The 22,792-nt window shown below is 41.8% G+C and overlaps 1 protein-coding gene across 1 annotated transcript in view; it reads right to left on the bottom strand.

The window, feature by feature from the left end:
- Positions 1-405: 405 nt before the first annotated feature.
- LOC129750851 (acetylcholine receptor subunit alpha-like 1) overlaps positions 406-22,792 on the bottom strand; it is a 361,925-nt gene continuing 339,538 nt past the window's right edge. Inside the window, exons 9-10 of the mRNA XM_055745954.1 lie at positions 16,210-16,469; positions 406-1,367 (exon numbers count right to left, since the gene is read on the bottom strand). Coding sequence (XP_055601929.1) covers positions 1,164-1,367; positions 16,210-16,469 — 464 coding nt within the window. The 3' untranslated portion in view covers positions 406-1,163. The remainder of the gene's footprint in view (positions 1,368-16,209; positions 16,470-22,792) is intronic.

The following is a 22,792-nucleotide window of genomic DNA, read 5'->3' on the forward strand; positions in this document are numbered from 1 at the left end:
TGAATTTCGTTTTGGGTATTTGCTCGCTATCTTCTCAGATTCTCGTATAAAAAAGTTTTTTTTTCATCATTTGCTTCCTTCTCTCTCGTTTTCTCACTTGCGCTCGTATTAAAAACTACTTCTTTTGTTACACTGGTATTAACATTAATTTGATTGTTATTGACATTCTTCCTGGCGTTCGAGAAACCCAAACAACAAACGAAGAGTAAACTTAAATATGGCACCGCTACCCTAGCAGGCCTTTTCACGGGCTGGCTCAAACGACACGAAGTAAGGGGGGATGAATAAAGAAATCACTTTGGGATACGCACCGGTTTTTTGGAGTGTGTTCCTTCCTTTCTTGCCCCCCTGGATGCGGAGGGTCGGTTGGACTTCTTCTTTCTGACTCCGCTCTTTCTTTCGTTTTGTCGGATCTGGGAGGCTGCTACATGTGCTGATGATGATGTCCTCGTTGATGGCGGTTTCGGTTCCAGAAAGTCTCCGCCATCGGGGAGCAGGGCTGAGCTGTTCTGTTAGTTGTTGATGTTGTTTGCCACTTGGCGGCGAATGGTGGTTCCGGACGAGTGCAATCTTACCATGAGAAACCACTTTTCCAGCTGGACGAGCGCGCCACACACAACATCAGGGACCATGGACCATGGACCTATTCCGGAAGTACGGTGCAGCAGAGTAGCAGCTGGCAGGCAGCAGCGGAAGGAAAAGGACAAGTACGATCCACAGCACCACCCACACCGAACCACCCCCTCGTTTCTCCCTTTGGTAATGGAAGGGGGAAAGCTGGGGATGGGTTTGCGCCACCACAACAAATGGAAGGACGGCCGCCACTTGTCTAGAGCAGCCACGCTCCGGGACCAATGCGCACTAGTGTGGTGTGGATACGGTGGAGCATAACTTGGGGGGTATTTTTTTTGTATCTTGCTGTTGTTTCTGTTTCTCTCACAAGTAGGTTGCCTTGAGCTTTCTTATAGAAATGCTACGCATGAACTCTCTCTCTCCGTCTTGTTCCTCAATCCGAAAGAAAAAAGAAACTTTTCTCAGCGCGACGAGGACAGTTTTTTTGATTATTTTTTTTGGGAGGATTCTTAATGGCCATCCTCTTCGACCAGGGTTCGCATCCAGTTCAGAAGATACTTCCAAACGGCGGATGCGAACCCGGGCGGATGCTATACGTTCTCGCTGCCCATTTTGAGCAGTTCCATCTTCTTCTTTGCAATTTTCGAGTACATCGCGTCGATCGGCTGGGTGTTGTCGTACAAGCTGGGCGCTTGCAGGATAATCAGAGCCGTGCCGATCACGCAAGCTATCGTGAAGATCCACAGAAACAGCCGATCTAGGACGAGGGCTACGTATTTCCAGTCTTCTTCTATCTGCACCGGGGGAAACGAAAAATGAGTTAAAGAAAAAAAACGAGAAACATGATTATTAATATTTGATCGTTTTAATATTCTATCAGTCAGAGATCATGACAAAGATTTATAAATGCAAGACAGTTTCTGAAAAGAAAGAAGAAGTTTACGGAAACAGGACAATTTTAAGATTGAATGAGAAATAAATCATGCATAAAATGTTTAGTTATCTGCTTTGGAATATCATGAAGGTAAAATTCTTAGTAAGTATAAACGCCCAAAGTTGTAACCATTGCTTTAAGGATCCACCCACTCACTTTAAATAGCTTTTTAAGTTGAGAAAGCCTTTACTTTGATTGACACATTTACATCGCAAGAGGTAACGTCATTTATGAGTAGAAGTATTTGATCATAAATTTTTGGCCTCTCCAAGTAAAACAAAAGCTCCCTTCTAGTTCTGTCAAGTTTTTACTCGCCTTTACAGAAAAAAACATAGTTAGCAGTGGCAGTGAAGACCGCGATCACAACAGTTGGTGGGTGAGAGGGTCTTCCCAGATGTGTGGAAGCGGCAGCGATTGGTGCTCCTGCAAAAACCGCGAAAGCCGCCAGATGACCCATCAGTCCGATATGTCTCCTGAACACGGCTTGCTAGGTTCTGGAGAAGGTGGTCCAGAGAAGGATGCAGCTCTACACCGAGAGCGAGAGCGGCCTTTCCGATAAACAGTGTGGTTTCCGGAAAGGCCGCAACATGGTGGATGCCAATCGAACAGTCATCGAGGAAGCAGCCAAATCCTGACTAAAAAAGAGGAGAGGAGACCGGATTTGGGCAGTGGTAACGATTGCCGTGAGGAACGCCTTCAACAGCGTCAGTTGGGCAGCGATTGCATCACTCTTTCCTGCGTATATCTGTAGGATGGAGGAGTGTTACTTCTTTCATAGCCAGCTATGATATATGACCAACGATGGATAAAATACAACGAACGTCCCGGCAGGGGTTCCACAAGGATCGATACTTGGCTCGGTATTGTGGAACATCATCTAAGACGAACTGCTGAGACTGCGTCTCGCCACGGGAGTGAGACTTGCAGGATTCACCAACGCCAACGACGTGGTTCTCCTAGCATCGGATCCATCAATAGAGAAAGTTCAGCTACTCGCCACAGTAGCGATCGATCAAGTGAAAAGTTGGATGCGCTCCACGAGCATGCGTCTGGCTCACCACAATACCGAGATGGTGCTGCTCACAAACTTCCTATAAGCACAAACAGGGACGATTGCAGCTGGACCGTGCGCAATCGACTTCGAGCGTGTGGTTAAGTACTTGGAGCCATGTCGAACAACTCAGCGATCCGCTGCGGCAGTAGGAGGAACCAGGCGAGCGTGCGGTATGTAGCGGCTGATGAACAGTGTCCTTGTTAGCTGCTGGTGTTGTAGCGGGGTCATGCCCATCTCGATCTTGTTAGAGGGCGATATCATCTACTACGAGCAAAGGCACATGCCCGATGTGAGGAAACATACCACAGAAGCCTCGATGTCCAACTGGGATAACCAGTGGACCAGCTCGGAACCCAGCCGGTGGACTCATCGCTTGATCCCTAACGTTGGATTTTGGAAAGATCGGAAACATGGAGAGGTGGGGTGACGCAGTTCTTGACTGGTCATGGTTGTTTCATGCAGTACCACCATCGGTTTCAACATGTGGATTAGCCATTCCGTTCAACCTGAGGTGACACAGTTGAGACACCAGAGCACGAGGGATGTGTGAGCATGCCAATACTTGGCGCGTGGTCAGCGATGGGTTAATCCAGATCATTACTGTCCTGCAGAGGAGTTGGAACCAGCACCAGTTCGCGATTGGTGTAGGGTGACTCCTTCGCCGGGGAGCATCTGAGTAGGGTGCGTCCGATCCTAGCAGTAAAGCATACAAAGATAATACATAACTTTGTGAATATGATGAGCTGCTTGGTTCACCGCGTACGAGTGACCGTCGCAGAGTATCCAAGTAGAACACACTTTCTCAGCAGTTGAACTCGTAGCGTAAGCTGCTGGAGGTGCCTGCGGTTGCCAGCCCCAAAGTTGCCAGGTAAAGGAAAGAGGAAGACCGGATCACAGTCGGAGTAGAATGCCCTTTCGGTGGGGGGCTTTAGTGTCTAGTGCGTTCGATCCTAGCAATAAAGCATGCAAAGACAAGACTTAACCTTCTGCGTATGCCAAGCTGTTAGGTACGTCGCGAACGCTGTGTACGATACCTCCAACGCCGCAGAGTGTTCGAGTAGAACGCGCTCACTACAGCGGAAGCTGCGGGGATAAGACAATAACTTCTCCTCAGTCGAACTCGTAGGGAGAAAAGTATTTACCCACGGAATACTCCTGGATAGAGTGACTTCACTTCGTCGACGGTTGAGTCACTCGAGTCGGTGTAGGATGACGTCTTCGCCGGGAATCATCCGAGTAGTTTCGTAAAGCCCCGGACGTGATCTCTGATAGGCGCGTGTCCAGGATAAGCTGCTCTCGATCGGCACATGGACGGACAAAGAGGAGAGGGCTTCGAGCCAAACAAAGTAGAGCCAAGACCTCAAGTCGTAAGAATAGAGGTCACTGGTCCATCCACACATGACACATCGTTCTTGACAATCATGGAGAGCGCAATCGTTTGATCGGAGAGCAAAAAAATGTCAAATGAAATTTTGATATTTGTAGTGGTTAGTCGTTTGACTTTCATTCCATATGCGTGAATAATCATTCCACATTGTTCGAACAATGTGTGTTTTTTCGCAGGAGAGAGTGAAAAGAAAAGATTGCCTTTACTTATTGAGTCCGTGGGTTCTGTTGCGTGAAAGAGATTGTTTATTTATTTTTAATCCATCGAACGACTAGTCTAAATGGATGGGATGGGAAAAGCACAAGGCATAAAAACCCATCGATGAATGTAGCAAATACAATACATGAACAATACAATAGTTTGTCAGGATATTTAAAACTAGTTTTAGGGATTTTACATAACACATTAAATATAGTGGATCAGAAAATAAAAGTAACGATAAGATCTAACATCAAGTACTACAATAAAACGATTTCATCTTAACATTGAAGCCCGTAAGCGGTTCACAAACATATCCGGGGTCATATTAAAATCAAATTCGCTAAATTTATCATTAAACACTACACACATTGCACGGATAGGCTCGTTCTGGCCGTAAAGTGTACGATGAAAACCAAGCCGAAGGAATTCGCGACTTCTTAGTTGTCTAGGCATCACGTTGAAGTCAATCCTCTCAAGAATGTTTGGTGCATCAATGCTTCCGAGTAGCAATTTTCCAACGAAGGCCGCTTTCATGTATTCTCGTCGATCAGCAAGGGTATCCAGTTCCAACCAAGAGCATCGTTGCGTATATGAGGGAGATTGTTCCGGAATCGGCCACGGGCGAAGCCGTAGTACTGAGCGGGTAAACTTAGATTGAACGGATTCGATTCTGTGAATCCAGTTGGCGTGACTAGGGCTCCAGATGACTGCCGCTGACTCAAGATGCGGGCGAACCAAGGCACAATACAAAGTCCGTAGGCAGCGTAATTTGGTAAATTCTCTGGTAGTTCGCAAAATAAAACCCAAATTCCGGTTCGCCTTAGCTACTACATGGCTCAAGTGATGTTCAAATGTCATTTTGGAGTCCAGTATTACACCTAGATCCTTTATTACAGGAACTCGTTCAAGTGGGGAACCTTGGAGTGTGTAATTCCAAATCTCCGGATTCTTCTTCCGTGTAAAGCTGATGACGTTACATTTCTCCACACTGACTGTTAAGCAATTCAGATCGCACCACACCATGAATTTGCTCAACAAGTGCTGCAACTCCAAGCAATCGCTAAAGCTTTCAATCTTTCGATAAATTTTCAGGTCATCAGCGTAAAGCATTCTGCAGCCCGATGGAAGAGAATATGTGACGTCGTTGAAATAAATGCAGAACAGGAGCGGTCCGATATTGCTTCCTTGGGGCACTCCGGAGTTATTCTGGAACACGAAAGACTCTTCATTGCCCAGCCGAACAGTGAGAGAACGATTAATCAGGAATGATTCGAACCAACGACCAAGGCCTTCACCAAGCCCAAGATATTGAAGTTTCGCTAGGAGCAAACGGTGGTCAATTCGATCGAATGCGGCTTTGAGATCAGTGTACACTGTATCAACTTGACCCCCTTTTTCCATAGTGCGGATGCATAATGAAGTAAACTCCAATAGGTTCATGTTTATCGAACGCCCAGGAAAAAATCCGTGTTGATCGACCGAAATGTAAGACTTTGCAGCGGTGAAAAGTCTTTGTGACACCAAAATTTCTAGCACTTTCGAACAGGCACACAGGGATGTGATTCCTCTATAGTTCAATACGTGGTTCTTGTTGCCTTTCTTGTGAACAGGGAACATCCATGACTTTTTCCAAGCACTTGGAAATTTTCCAGTTCGAATAGAGAGGTTGAAGATCACTAACAGTGGCATCCATAGGGCATCGATACAATTTTTCAATATGTTGGCCGGAATTCCATCGGGCCCTACAGTAGACGACAATTTAAGCTTTGCTATAGCCGCTTTAACTTCTTCCTCCGAGAAATGGATTGATACTAGATTAACCATATTGCTGGGAACGTTACGTAAGGCTCTTTCAATTTTAGAAGATGTGGCCTGCGATGAAGTGAATACGCTAGCAAAGTGTTCGGCAAAAAGGTTACATGTTTGTCCCAAATTCGTCGATTTACGCTCGCCTAGAAGCATCTCCGTAGGTAATCCTGTTTCCTTTCGCTTTTCGTTGACAAACGACCAAAAACGTTTTGGGTTATGCTTTAGCATCCGCTGCATGCGCTCAATGTGTTGGGAATATCTTATTCGATTGTAGCGCTTATAATTACTGCTTGCAATGTTGAATTCTCGTTTATTGATTGCATTTTTTGCACGGGAAAAACGTTTAATTGCGGTAGCTCTTTTCCGTTTCAGCAAACGCAAATGTGCATCGGACCAAGGAGGTTTACGAGTAGGTCGCTTCAGCGGAACGTGCTCACGAAATGATTCGTGCAATGCAGAAGTAAAGAAATGTACAGCCTCATCAATGTCAGTAGCGCTTTCGATAAACGACCAGTTTTTCTGAAATAGTATTTCGGATATTTGTGGGAAGTTCGCTCTGCGGAAGTTCAATGAGCATGTGTCAGTTGTGCTTTGGAACGGAGTAAAACGAGGGCAGGCTAGAGCAACAAGTAATGGTGGGTGATGAAGATCCATCTCGATCAGTGGCTCCATCGCAGTCGTGACGGTACAGCTATCTACAGCAAACTCGTTCAAAAAGACCAAATCAAGGATGCGACCACGAGAGTTTGTGACCAGGTTCATCTGTCGGTTACCCAAAAAATCCATCGCATCTAAGAGAGCGGAGGAGATAATGGAGAATGACGAAGTCGCCGGGTCTGGGTACGCGAAATTTGCAGAATGCTTTATCCAATTCAGAAGGGGCTGATTATAGTCGCCCAACAGGATGTGCCGATCGTTGGAACGTAAAGAATCCGCTACAGTGGCCGCTGATTTAAGGTGAGCATCGACAATTAAAGGATCGCTTGCCTCGTCTGGGCTTAGATAAACTACGCCTATGTAGATTTTCTGCATTCCCGTCTCAACAGTCACCCATAGATGTTCGATGTTCTGATCGATTCCAATTAGATCAGTAAGAGGGGAGGACGTCAAACGGTTTGAAACAGCAATAAGCACACCACCACCTCTGCTTAGACCAGTGCTGGAAGGATCTCGATCACGACGAAAAACATTGTATTCGTTTCCAAACAGCTGAACCGACGTAATTTCATCGTTTAACCATGTTTCGGTGAGCACGATTACATCGTACTCTGGATCCAAAACTGCCAAAAAAAGCTCATCAACTTTGGTACGCAATCCTCTGACATTTTGATAGTACACCCGAAGAGTCGAACTGGAATGTGAACAGATATTAAGGGGCGAAGATGACTGATCAGAAAAACACGTAAACATACCTGCAGTGGCAGGTTGGAAGACCCCTCCTCCAGTATTACACACAGGGCCCGAGCGACTACGACGACTTGAACCAACTCTGGATACCGGCACAACTGTGGTAACGGATCGGGGGCCTTCCAAAGTGCCATAAAACGTGCGCTCGGAGTCAGGAAAACTTGCAGCAAAATTATGAATGATGTCTAATTGTTGGTCTCCGCTAACACAATCGGAGGGTTGGGAGTTCCGATGCTCATAGGGTCCCAAAATTGGTTTGGAACGTTTCTTCCGGGTATGCGATCGTTTTTTGGCAAACTCACGAACTCACGAACTTTGATACTCTGTGGCCAGGATGAAAGGAGGAGAGCCTTATCCTTTAGTGCAAGGTCCACGCCGATTTTATACGAAACAAACGAATAATTTGAATCGTCGAAGTTTTTTGGAACGAGTCGAAAAGCCTCAATATCGTTTGTAGTCTTCAAGCATCGTTTGACAATTTTCACCACATCATCATTGGTAATTTTTGGGTTAAAACCACTTAGGTATACCCAAAATCGAGGGGGTGGTACTGCAGCAGCAATGGGACATGTCAGCAGTAGATCACTAAGGTCGATATCACTTGTTCCGTTGGAAATTGAAGAACGCGGAACGATCTCAACTTCGACCGGCTCTCCATTGGGACCACAACGTCTTTTGCGAGAACGTATGGAACGGCTGCGTTTGTCAGAATTAGTAGGAGTTCCTTCAGGAAGTTGTGGCCAAGCTACTTTCGGTGGACGATCAAGTTTGGCCATTATCGCTTCGTGATTTGCTCCAACTTGTTTCTGCAATCCAGCTACTAGATCGGTCAATTCCTCAACTTTCTTACGAAGCTCACAAATCTCGTCAGGCGGCCGTCGAATGGTATCTTCTAGGAAGGCATGCAATGTTCGGTTAGCAAACAGCTTTCTGCAGTCAACACAGAGCCAAAGTGCTTTGTTAGTGCTGAACAGCTGTTGAATGCTGCTACGGTTCGCGTCACAGCACTCTTGTTGCACGTGAAAATATTTCTCACAGCAGGAACATTGCGCGGGTTCGATATTCAAAATATCTTTATCGCACTTTCCGCAGCGAGGTTTCATGGTGGCAACAAAATCCGATATCTACTGTATTTCAAGTTACTCAACTGAACAGGTAGGTGGCGACGATAACGTAGTTGAGTTTTCCACAGGTAGATGGCGATGAAGTGCTTACAAAGGAATCTGCGATGGAACTGCTCGAATACGATGTTTGGCGATTCGAGTAGTGGCTCAGCGATAATAACAATGGTAAACAACGGTTGGTGTACGGAATTTGCGAAGGCGATTATTACAGAACCAGCTGGATAGTTTCACTAATCTTCACTGAATCCAAAACCGCGGTCACAAATGCTTTCTATTAGCATAAAAAATAGAACAGCGATTAACTTTATAACGTCCGAATTTAACTGGTAAGTTACGCAAGAAAATCACAGTGCTAACAAGATAGGCGATGTCGTAAACTATCGGGGATTCTGGTCGTTTGACCATCAAATCATCGCTCTCGTGTACACGAAATTTCGTTCGACTATCACACAAAGAAGAATGAATGTCGTTTCGTCTGATGGTAGTCGACTGTTTCCAACCCCCTGACAACTAGACAGTCCAGCCGAGTTTCGTGTGCCGGTCTCAAAATCGCAGATGTCTGTCAAGTTGCCAGGAGATTGACTGTTCCGCAGGTGTTTGCTGCCGTGATATGACGAAGTGACGAATAGACCATTTTGTGTTTTCTTCAATAAAAGCGATTTTCCCTTTTAGCTTAATATTCATTACTCCAAGACATTAAACGAAATATAATCTGTTCAATCTGTTCTAAAATGTATCTTAAATAAAGCCTTTCGAATTACAAATCCTTATTTTGCCTACATAAGTTTTTAAAACACATTAGTCACTTCGGCGTAAAAACGTAAGTTTTGTTTAAACGATTATATGCCGAAGTGACTAATGTCCTACTGACTATGGTAGTTAGTAGGCTTGTGCAAACTTCCGAATCAAAGAAGTTGAATAATGTTTAGCTTTTTCATTAAAATAGCCAGCGTGTTGGAACATATCCAAGCATATTCGACGAGAAGGTGGGTATTTTTGAAGATATCGGAGAGTTTGAAGAGATGTTGGGAACAATAAATGAGAAATGAAATATTTCATCGATAAGAACAAAATAACTATACCTACTTAAAATTTGTTCGAATTTCCAGCAGCTGCGAACGTACCTTAACCAACAAAATAAAACAGGCTGCAAAAGCGCGAACAAAATATGCTAAGATGATGGGTCCTCCACTTAACTACAAAGAATTCTGGGAGATGCTCGACGAAAGAATGTATTTTGAAGAATTTTAACTTATTAAAATTGGGCTTTTATTCAATAAACAAATTGATCGTAATAAATGCACTCAATTTCAATTTAATTAAAAACGGACAATGTTTTCTATATGAGATCATTGCACACTAATGAATAATGTTAACCCTTCATTTCATTATATTTTATGTTTTCCATATAAAAACTCATTGAGAAAATAATATTTATTGTTTATTATTGTTTATTAGAATAAAATCAACAGATCATATGTAGATCCTAATGATAACTTAATAGTAATTACAATATAAGATAAAAATTAACACAGGTTTATACAGTTCTTGAAACAGTTAAAATTTTTCTCCGGAACACGTTCCTCGAAACATCGAAGTCGAAATGCTCAGAAAAGCGATTGAACGTTTTCAATATGCCGATAAATTCGCTGTTCGCTCCATAGTTGTTGAGACGAATAGGAACATAGAGCTGCAAAAGCTGGTTTCTCAATCCTCGGGGACGCACGCTGAGAGGAATGGCCTCCAGCAAAACGGGACAGTCAACTCTCGACGTTAAAAGATCAGCAACAACTAGAGCGCGCGTAGCGTTTCTGCGGGCTTGAAGCGTATCTAGGTCTATAAGGCGGCAGCGATTCTCATAGCTTGGTAAACGGAACGGGTCTTGCCAGTTCAGATGGCGTAGGGCATACCGCAAGAAGCGACGCTGGATAGCCTCGATTCGTTCAGCCCCATTCTGGTAGTAAGGGCACCAAACAGCTGAAGCATACTCGAGGATGGAACGAACTATACAGCAGTAAAGACTTTTCAGGCAATACACGTCTTTGAAGTCTTTGGCCATGCGAAATAAGAATCCAAGATTTCTGGATGCTTTGTCGACGATGTAGTTTGTGTGAGTCTTAAACTCCAGGCGTTGATCGAGAATAACGCCCAGATCGTTGATGTGGTCCACTCGAGAAATGATTCCGTCTCCGAGAACGTACTCCGCAATAAGAGGGTGTCGCTTACGTGAGAATGATACGACCGAGCATTTACTTCGATTCAGGGGCAGGCAATTCATGTCACACCACTGAGCTAACACATTGAACTGCTGCTGCAGGAAATTGGTGTCCTCTTGGCTGTTTATGGTGTGAAAGAGTTTCAGGTCGTCGGCATATGCAAGTTTTTTACAGTCAAGGAGCGAGAGTACGTCGTTAAAATATATCACGAAAATTAGTGGTCCTAAAGCTTAGTTCTTTTAGAAATGGGACACTTTCATTTGCTAATAGCTCGTTAACTAGTTATTGGATATTAAAAATTTTGACAGCATTTTGTTGCCTGTAAAAAGTAATATTCGACCTATTTTTTTCAAAATTTAAAATTTATGCGTCTTTGAGATATGTACGATGCAAGAGAAAAAGAAAAAAATAATTTTGCACAGTTTCCTTTAAAATACGTCATTATCAAATTGATAGCTGACAAAACCGTTGATTATTCAAAGAATTACTGAGTTTTTGTGGTGGATAAGTATGTAAACACTGTCAATAATGTCCACAAAGTTCTAATCAAGCATTGGAGTGAAGCACATGATCGGCAACAACGGTTAAGGATCATCAAGGAAGTCAAGTCTCATACCAGCATTTTTAATTTTCAATAAACGCAAAACTAAGGGTAGATCGCTGAAATGTCCAAAACAATTTTCTCCGATAAGCTGATAGTGTTGCCTAGTGATGACTTATTGAAATCCAACCTCAAACATCCATTTTTTGATAGTTCCAAAGCTCTTAAGCTGTAAAACCGGTACCAAAAAAAAACGTTCAAAAATGTGGTCAAAAACGATCAAAATTGTTCATTTCGAAACAACTGTATCCACTAAAATGCTTCCAGTTTCCAGTTTCCAGGGAAGTATTGGACCAAAAAGTATCAGAAATTGAAGAAGGAGGGTGAAGCCACCTAAAATATAGATTTTACGAAGTATAAGTTGGAGAAACTGATCAATACCATGACTGAAAAAAGTGCGCGCCGGCCAATGGGAGATACCACGAATAAAGTAGAAATTTCTTTAACAAAAAACGGTAAATATTTTTTTTCAAATTTTTTCATAAAAGACCATAACATTACCTTCTTTTTCTTCATAGAAAGTATTTCGTTCAAACGAATGGTTTTTTAGATACAGGCATTCGTAACTGTCCCATTTCTAAAAGAACTAAGCTTTAAATGACTTCCTTGAGGCACACCGGAGCAGGCAAGAAAATGATTTGAAAAAGAGTCACCAATACGAACGGATAACTTTCGACCTGTTAAGTAACTGTGGAACCAGTGCAGAAGGGATCCACAGAAACCCAGACGTTCCAGCTTTGCGATAGCGATATCGTGGTTCACCTTGTCGAATGCAGCAGAAAGGTCAGTATATATGGCGTCAGTTTGGGTTTTCCTAGCAAAGCTGTCTTGCACAAACATGTATTGAGTTTTGCAAATTTGCCTCTATTATTCCATCATCAAACAACTTCACACTCGAAGTATTTCTGCGTGAAATTGATTTGCTGGAAAATGTAAAAACATATTTCTGAAAACATATAAATTTGTATAAATTTACATATCAAATTTGATAAAATAAAGAATGATCGCCTTAAAAAAATTGAAAAATAATTATATGGGACCCCCTCCCCCATTTATTAAGGTAGGAGGGGTGTCTTTTCTTATAAAATATCATCATGTCAAGATAGGTATATGTCTTAAATTTTATGAAAATCGCTTCAAATTTATTAGAACTTCTAGAGTTTTCCGTATCTCTCTTATGAATTAATGGATATTAGTCACATCTGCGTCAAAATGGCACATTCGTCACTTCGTTTTTATGAATTTACTCGAAAACTATATGGAATATCGAAAAACTTTTCAGAGCATTTGAAAGCTTTTAGAAAACTGAATAAAATGACGTTAAAAAATAAAAACCGTTAAAAATGGATGTTCGTCACTTTGTCATATCACGGCAGTTTGGTCGCATTCGTTTGATGGCACGAACATTAAAACTGATAAAAGCAGGCTCTGCGACTGTCAGAGAAAATTTCGATGATTTATAAGTCAGCACTGGTCTCTAACAGTGGACTTCAACAGAGGTGGAACGCAGGATAGTCGTGATAACCAAGTAAGTCTTGAGTTACGAGTATAGGTCGGACCTCAAGTCGTCAGAGGAGAGGTCCTTAGTCATGAATCGTAACAAGAGGCAGGGTATATAAGCTGGAGTTTTGACTTGAAACCGAGTAAGTGCAAGAGTGCTTGTGTAACTTTGTACTAAGTTAACATTGGTCATTACTGGATTTTTTGGCTAGTTTTGCATGTAGTAGTTATTTTTATAGGTCATTTAACACAGAATAATATCTATAGGTTTTTGGAAATATTGGCTCAAAATGAAAAGTGACTTACCCTTCAAATATAGCTCTTTTGGATTGGTATGTTATATCATACATGTTATCGAGAATAAACAAATTGCAGAAAACCTATTTTAACTCTCGTCAGCATTCTTATGGGGAACGAAATTTCAAGAAAAGAGTAGCATGCCGCGTACGATGGACTCGAGAAACAGCTGAAGCTCATATAATTGGTTTAAGGAAAAAAAATTCCTAAACAAAAGGTGTGATTGGTCATTATTGAATTATATTTCCATTTGAGTAAAAAAAATCTGTCTAGTTGATTTTGAATTACCGTTATTTTAATTTGTATTCGAATTTTTTGGATTACCCTACGTTTTCATACGTTCCATCTTCCGATCTTTGTAAATATTGGAAATGGTTCATAAAGTCTTGATTTAGCGTAACGAGTATTGATTTTGTATAAGAATAAGTAGAGAACAACAAATTTTTTCACCCAAAAATCGCCAGACATGGAATGAAAGTATGATAAATTATAACTTTGAATGATTCATACCCCTTGATTCTTGATTCTTAAATATTTCAAAAAGGAGGTTTGTTTATTCAAACGTTTCAACATGTTTTCAACCCTATTTTCAACACATTTCTTCTGGACCAACCCACTTTGCATTGAATATTCTGGGGCAGTGCACTTGAAACAAAAAATCCCTTCGAATGTCCAAATGTGAAAGATTCCATAGAATTCAAATATGCCGAATCAAGAATCGGGGAGTTTCTTATGTTATTTTGACCGAAAGCTGTAAACATATGCAAACACTTCACGTTTGGACATTCGATGGGATTTTTTGTTTTAAGCAGAAGCGCTGCCTAGAACATTCAATGCAAAGTGGGTTGGTCCAGAAGAAATGTGTTTAGTTTTAAAAACATGTTGATACATTTTAATAAACAAACCCTCTTTTCGGAAATTTTTAGAAATTTCAACCTTCTGTTCATTCCCGGAGAGTTAACCGTGAAGAAAACAAAAAATGCGCTAGGTTCAGTTCACAAAATGGGACCCGATATTCTGCTATCCTCAAACTGAGTTTTGAAATAAATTTCTTGACCGTGTAGCTACATGAAAAGTTTCGCCGCACCCCATTTCTCGTTCGTAAAATTTTGACAGGACGTGTGAACTGTCACCACAAAAGGGAATGACGTCATCGTGAATCGATCCATGCATTGGCGCAAAGAGAACAGAACCAAAACAGACTGTTCTGGTTTCTCGGTGCGGTTGATGCTGAATCAGACCAATCCTCAACCGAGAGAAATTGTTAGTCCCAACACAATAACACACACCCTGTGCGCGACTGTCATGTACAACAAATTTTTATTTTTTTTTTTTTGTAGCGGCCCACCACACTCCCCCACACCAAAAGGCTCAACTGAGCCCCCTGGTAATGGACGCTACTGTTCTCAGCATGTCTGGCAGCAATGAATAATAAAAGTTAACGCGAGCAAATTTTAATCATGCTGAGAACACAAAATTGTTTAATGTCGTGCGAGGAAATGTATTATTTAACTAAATTGACAACAATATGAATCTCAATGGAAAATAATTTCCTTTGAAGAGATTCATTATACTATATTTACTATTACACTAATTATATTTACTAATTTTATCAAGTTATGTTCAATAATTTAATAAGATAAAAATACAAACTACAATTTTTTAAAGAATAATAATATTAGAAATTAACGCTACAAATATGCAAAAGGTAAGCAAAACAAAGACTGGTTGATGTCCGCAAATTGACCCGAATAAGAAAAAGTATGGTTATTTTCATGGATGCGTTAAAATATACAACACATTTGATCGAATTTTAGATGAAATCTAATTTTCTGTGAATAAATTATCTCAGACACGCGTAAAAGTTAAAACTAGCTCATGTAAACGTTACTTGAATATTCTGCTCAAAATCATTGATGAGTTTTGAACCAAATCGAAAGTTTTTCGATCCAGGGTTGGAAGTTTTGAAAATGGCCCAAATCGACTTTGTCTATTGCTAAGACTTTACAGGAAAATCATTAAAATCCAAGAGAATGGACTAACTTTGTCACATGGCTTTTGATTTCTAGATTTTGATGCAAGCCACTCGGGAAACCTATAAATAGGAATTGAATCAAAGAACCATTAAGTATTCTATCCCTCCCTAGAAATTGCTAATAAACTTTAACAAATTATCTCTCCCTCATATCTATTGAAAAAGGGCGTCCGGAACAAGAAAACAAGAAATCTTAACCATCCCTAGACGACAGAGCCAATAAAACAGACATTACTTTCAGTTCATTTGCAACTGACCCTGCCTGGCAGGGGTCAACTAGAAGGGGAAGCGATTTTTCGATTGCTATCCGCACCCCCATTCATTCTTTTGTCGTGTCCGTTCACTTTATGTTGATTCTGACTCGGATGACTCATCAAGAGGCACCGCAAAAATGTCGGAATCTCTTGTTCTTGTTCTTGCTGTTTTTTTTTTTCTAAAAGGGAGGAATTTTGAGACTCCCTTGTTTTCTTGCGCGGAAGTTCAATAGACCCGCCAAAGGGTGGCTTATCTTCGACGAAAAGGGGTGATAAATTGAACGCCTAATTGAATATGAAATCGGTTCTGTCAAGGGATGGCTGCCAATGGCGATGTGTCACAACCAATTTCCCCCGGGAGGCTAACGGCGGAAGGTTTGCGTATTTCATGCTCCATTCCGGCAAAATGCAATGAATTTACTATCCGAAGCTTGTGTTTAGTGGGTGCGGTGTTGGGGGATTTTCGCCCAGTATAAATAGATTTTCTTGATTCGCAATTCTTCGTCATGCTGTCGCCCGTTTTTCAATTGCTTTGGAAAGAAAACAACACAGGTCGGTTGCCGATAGATGGAAAAGATTCTCGCACAGGGTAGAAAGTAGGAAATTGAATTAAATCGGAAGTTCTATTATCGGTATCGTTTTCTTCCGTCGATCCCGACGACTTGCATACATGATAGGACTCGGAAAAAAACAAGAAATCGAAACCATCCGGAAGCTATAAAGGGAAAGCAGCGGACTCGAGGAGAGCGTCCATTGAAAGAGAGAAAAAAGAGCAAAAAACGGGAAAGAAAACAAACAAAATGCAGTCGGTACTTACACTCTCAAATTTATCCTTATTCCTAACATGTTGAGCAACGAATCGCGACGCCTCTATCGTCTTCTCCATCTCCCGCAGCATCGGCTTCTCGAACGTTGGACTCAGATCGCCGCAGCAGGTCGGGCTCATGTCGCCGTTTCCGCTAGGACTAAATAGGTCGTCGTCTCCACCTGGCAATGGCAGTGCTGGTAGCGGAGGCTCCCCGAAGCAGGGCCCGACCCCGCCCGATGCGGCCACGTCGAAACGTGACGGTGGCAGTGCTGGAAGGAGAACCGGGGAGAAGATCAGTCGTGGCATTAGCGGAAAGTTTAACATTTACACATATTGCATTTCATTTAGGTATAGTAACTTTTTAAAAAAGGTATAGCTATGCTCAGAAAAAACCCTAGGGCTAGAATTGTTATCACATGAGGAAAGCTCAATAGGTCCATGGGTTGTTATTTTTTTTTTGCTTTTTTGAACTGTGTGTGAAAAGCACGCTCTCAAGCAATCAGGCTCTCTATACATGCGATTTCTGTTTCTCAGTTTCTCATGCATAAGTAGTTGGTGAAGAGCAAAGTCGTTACAACTCATGAAAGCTATTCATCAAGATATCCTCTAGCCTAAAATTTAACTCCTATCAAGCTTTCGATTCAATTTTAAATATTTCTGTCTAGAGTTACATCTCGCCGGACATGGCATAAAAATTTGAATCATATTAATAGCAGCGATTATAATCTTTTAAACATAATAACTTTCATATGGTTTATCAGAGCAAATAAGAAACGGGACGCTCGTATGCAGTTATTTGATTGAACATTATGCGATCCCGAGCACAAAATAAAAATGAAATGTTGTCAAATATTTTTAAGTTTTTTAATATAGATCTCACGACAAAGCTTGATGAATATAATTCCCTAAATCCACTCGGTACATGGTTACCGTTCTCCAATTTCTCGGACATCTCACATTCGCAAGATCACGCTCCACTTGGTCTAACCACCTCGCTCATTGCGCCCTTGCTTGTCTCGTTCCTACCGGATTCGTAGCGAACACCTGTTTAGCAGGACAGTCGTCCGACATTCTCGCAACATGTCCCGCAAAGCGTATCCCAGCCTACGCCACCTTCTGGATACTGGGTTCGCCGTAGGGTCGCACGAGCTCGTCGTTCATGCTTCGCTCCCACACTCCGTTCGCTTGCACACCGCCAAATATGGTTCTTAACACTCGTCGCTCGAATACTCCGAGTGTACGCAGGTCCTCCTCGAGCAATATCCATGTCTCGTGCCCGTAGAGAACAACCGGTCTAATGAGCGTCATATACAGATTATACTTCGTGCGAGGGCTAAGTTTTTTCGACCACAGTTGCCTATGGAGTCCATAGTAGGTACCACTGATTATTATTTGCCGCCGGATTTCACGGCTGGTTTCATTATCTGCGGTTACCAGTATACCAAAATGAAATAAGTCTTCGATTATCTGCAGCTCGTCACCTTCAATCCTGACCTTGTTATTTTATGACAAACGGGTTCGGCCGGTCTCGGAACCGCAGGGCAGCATGAAATTCGTCTTGGACGTATCAATCATCAACCCAATCCTTCCTGCTTTGCGATTCAGTTTGTGGTAGATCTCCTCCACCGCCGCAGTTGATCTGCCGACTATATCAATGTCATCGGCAAAGCAGATAAGTTGACTGGATCTGTTGAAAATCGTGCTCCGCATTCCCCCCCGCTCGTCGAATAACACATTCTAGCGCCACGTTGAACATCATGCAGGATAGACCAGCACCTTGTCGAAGCCCCCAGCGCGATTCGAATGAACTCGACAATTCACCCGAAATCCGCACACAGCACTGCGTTCCATCCATCGTCGCCTTGATCAATCTGATCAGCTTCCCGGAAAAGCCGTTCTCGTCCATGATTTTCCATAGCTCGTTACGGTCGATCATGTCGTATGCGGCTTTGAAGTCGATGAATAGATGGTGCGTAGCGACTTGGTGTTCCCAGCATTTTTGGAGGATTTGCTGTAATGTGAATATCTGGTCCGTCGTAGACCGTCCCTCCTGAAGCCGGCCTAATGACTTCCCACGAATCTGTTTGCTTGTGGCGTTAGGCGACGGAGTAGGATTCGGGACAACACTTTGTAGGCGGCATTGAGGACAGTGATCGCTCGGTAGTTCCCACAGTCCAATTTGTCGCCCTTCTTGTAGATGGGGCATATTACCCCCTCCTTCCACTCCTCCGGTAGCTGTTCTATGTCCCAGATCCGAACTATCAACCGGTGTAGGCAATCGGCCAACTTGTCCGGACCCATTTTGATGAGTTCAGCTGCGATGCCATCCTTCCCAGCCGACTTGTTTCTATTCAGCTGGCGAATGGCTTTCCTAACTCATCGTTGGGAGTGGCTCCTCTACGTCGTTGGCTACGCCGGCGATGTACCTTCCCTCACCGTCTTGATCTGCTGCATGTGCGCCGCTCAGGTGTTCATCGAAGAGCTGCTTCCACCTTTTGATCACCTCACGATTGCCGTCAAGGTGCCCCCGTCCTTATCCCGGCACATTTCGACTTGCGGCATGAAGCCTTTGCGGGATGCGTTGAGTTTCTGATAGAACTTTCGTGCTTCTTGGGAACGATGCAGCTGCTCCAGCTCCTCAAGCTCCTCCTCCGCCAGGCGGCGCTTTTTCTCGTGGAAAATTCGGTCTCGCTGCCTCTTCCGCTGTCGGTGATTTTTCACATTTCGACGGGTGCTTCTTTGCACTACTTCCGCCCGCGCGGCATTCTCTTCGTCCATCACCCTCCTACACTCCTCGTCGAACCAGTCGTTACGTCGAGTTCGCTCCACTTAACCGATGACGTTCTCCGCAGCACTGTTGATGGCTGTCTTGATGGAATCCCAACAGTCCTCGAGAGGGGCTTCTTCAAACTCACCCTCTGCCGGCAGGGCAGCTTCGAGCGATTGCGCGTAGTCTGCCGCGACCTCAAGTTGTTCCAGACGTGCGATATATTAACGAGGCACAGAGATTGAATTTTTCAGCCTGTTAGACGGAGCACATAGAATAAAAAACCGCAGTGCAATTGCAGCAGAACACCTAGATAAAATGTTTTGCATCGTCCGCACCCAGGTATTTAAAGCCACACAAACTTGATTCCAATAGCTCCGGAGTGCGACAAATTGTCACCATAGAGCATCGAAGTGAATGTTTCGGGTTAGTTTTCTGCTTCGTATGTATTAGTTAGCACAATCAGCTAACCATCTGCCAACGCTGGTGTTGTCCATGATGAAAACATATCTCACTGTAGTGAATGTTTGCTCTGTTGTGTTGAGAATTAAAAACCCAGCTCCACGGTTATTCTTGTTGGAGAAATTGCACTTCTGCCGAGGCGGGCGTCGCTTTCATAAACGGTGATACGGTAAAAATTTGGTAAGTATCAACTTGACGTATTTCTTTAAATTTTGCATTTAAAAACCTGAACATCCCTCATTTTGAAGGTGTGTGTGTGTGTAGAATGTTGATCCTATTTTGATTTTGGAATTCACTCTTCAGTTGTCTCGGTGGTCGAGTGGTTAGCGTGGTAAGACGGTAATCGCTGGTCCACTGCCCAGTGAACATTTTGGTCTGTATATTTCAGTTGTTTCTGAGATATACACACTTTTGTACAACCTGAAAAAGTTGTATAGAATATTCTATATAGGCCTGTACGTACCAAAGTGGAGGCAATATACGGACCAAATTCTGCTCACCTTGAAAATATAAAACTTTGTATTGCATTTTTAACAATTTGATAGCAACTTTGCTTTGCATAAAATCTTAGGATTGTACAACTTACAACTTTCTATTGCCTGCCCTACAATTTGATTACAATTTCCTTTTGCAGGTAGCCTGAGGTTTGTACAACTTTCTTCGCCATGTAATACAATTTATTGTTACTGTAGCCCAAACCAATTTTATTTTTCCCTTATTACGATTTTACTATGAATCGCCTTGAACATTAATACAATAGAATTTAATGTTTACTGCGAAAAAAAATTCAACCTTGTACAACTTTATGTGTCTCTTTTTCCTCAGTCTCGAACTCACAACGTTCCGATCCCAGTCTTTCGATACTTCCTCGGCACCATTTCATGTTCATACAAACAAGCAAATTTGTTCATGTACAGTTGAGAGTTCCGTTTAAAAATCAGTTGATCGTATAAAATACCACTGACTGCATCATTTCGGACTTCAAATCTATTTATAGATGCCGTTTTTTGAAATACAACTTTGATCTATCTCATAGACGATTCTATAACAATCAATAATTGTATTCAGCGCTGTGCGATCTTAGCTAGCTATTTACTGTACTGTTAAACAATTTGACTATCTACAGATTGTTTAAATTCCATTATACGATGTTTTTACAATTACTGTACAACCTTTCATGGAAATAATATGTCATCATAGATCGCAAGCATGAAAGATTGCGTAATTGTTCAGTGGGATATAATATTGAGCATTACACAATTCTACTGCAATTCAAAACAACTTTAGTGATCTTTCTATACGATTAACAAAATATTACCGTAAATAATGAACTATACAAACCATAAACGATAAAATATAACTTGGTTTAGCTACAACATGATGTTTATACAATTCCAATCTAAACTGGATGCTTAAACAATCTACAATGAACACTACTTCACGATTTAACCGGATTTTTTTAAGCGTCGGCTGTGTTTTTGCAAACGCCGACTGTATGTGCCACTTTTTTCATTTTTATATTTTTTTCTTAATTAAAACTGCCTTCATGTTTGAAACAAAATTTGTCAAGGATTTCCAATTTTTGCAATTGTTGTCATAAGATGATTACGATATTACTAAGCATAGGAATTGCATTATTAACAATTAATTACCGATTAAGTTAATCTCAATAAGCGACTTTGAATGACACACTCAGCCGTAAAAAGAACGTTAAATTTACCTGGATTTTCACGTAGCCAATCGTTACGTGAATTTTTGCTTGGTTTACGTGAAGCACTTAGCAGTTAATAAAAAATCACATCATCCTTACGTGAAGTTCACATAGTTCAATGTTGTCAAAACAAGGACACATTAGATTTACGTGAAAATCCAATGATCCGCCAAGTACAGGGGGATTTGGTGCATTCTATGTGATGTTCACGTAAACCTGAATGGCTCATTCACGTATAATCTGTGTGAAAGAATATCAGTTCTCAATATGGCGCGGATCCGACAGTTGGTGCTTATAAAGACAAAAAAACTGAGTGATGTAGAAGCTGATATTGATTTCGTAAGTAATAAAATTTTATTGTGTGGTTGCTATTTACATCTTTGTTTTTTTTTTAACAGGATTTGAAATTAAGGCAGCTTAGACGGCCAAGCAACCGCCAAAGGACAAAACAGCCATTTTTCGAAATTATGTGTGATTAATTATGGGGAGTGCATTCTAAAAAGTGCCAGGTTAAAAGTGAAAAGTGTGTTATGTAGTTTTGTCGAATAATAAAGTTTACTTTGAAAATCAAAACATTTTATGTTAAAATATTCGAAAAAACCTCCCTACGTTAATATTACAATGAAATCTACGTGAATTGCATGTAGCAGAACGCATCCCTATGCACATTGAATCAACGTTGATTTCACATACCACTCATATGAAAATTACATGAATTCTGCTTGCTGCGCGAGCTCTGTTTGCTACCTGAAATTCACATAGGTTCCACGTGATTTTCATGGTGGCAAAATCCATGTACATTTTCACGTAGCGTTCATGTGAAGAATTTTTTCGGTGCATGTATGAATAGATTGTTTAAATTACACTATACGATTTTCTCACAATTATTGTACAACCTTGCATGGAAATAATATGTCATCATAGATCGCAAGCATGAAAGATTGCTTAATTGTACAGTGGGATTAAATATTGAGCTTTACACAATACTGCTGCGATTTAAAACAACTTTATTGATCTTTCTATACGATTAACAAAATGTTATCGTATGTAATGAACTATACAAACCATAAACGATAAAATATAACTTGGTTTAGCTACAACATGATGTTTATACAATTCCAATTTAAACTGGATGCATATACAATCGAAAATGAACACTGCTTTACGATTTCTGGTTATCTGGGTGATGGCATGGGTTCGATTCCCATCTTGGTACTGGGTGTTTAATGTTAATCTTAAGTTGTCCACGTCATTTATTCAGTCTGTAAAGCCTAAATCGGCTAATACGGTGTATGTCTTTTTTTTCTCGCGCATCGCGAAAATCCGAGCTACACGCACGCAAAGCTGGCAAAATCGCTAAAAGTTGCCAAATCAACCGTTACAAATGTAATTAAAGTGTTTGGAGAACGTTTGTCGACAGCCAGGAAGTCTGGATCGGGGGGAAATCGAAAACCGGAAGCCGCTGAGACGACAAAGAGAGTTGCCGGTAGTTTCAAGTGAAACCCTAACCTCTCTCTCCGAGATGCCGCAAATAAGCTGGGTGTATCATCAACAACCGTGCATCGAGCCAAAAAACGAGCCAAAAAACGAGCCGGACTATCGACTTACAAGAAGGTAGTGACTCCAAATCGCGATGATACACAAAATACGAC

This window comes from Uranotaenia lowii, chromosome 3 (genome assembly GCF_029784155.1).
Source record: "Uranotaenia lowii strain MFRU-FL chromosome 3, ASM2978415v1, whole genome shotgun sequence".
NCBI lineage: Eukaryota > Metazoa > Arthropoda > Insecta > Diptera > Culicidae > Uranotaenia > Uranotaenia lowii.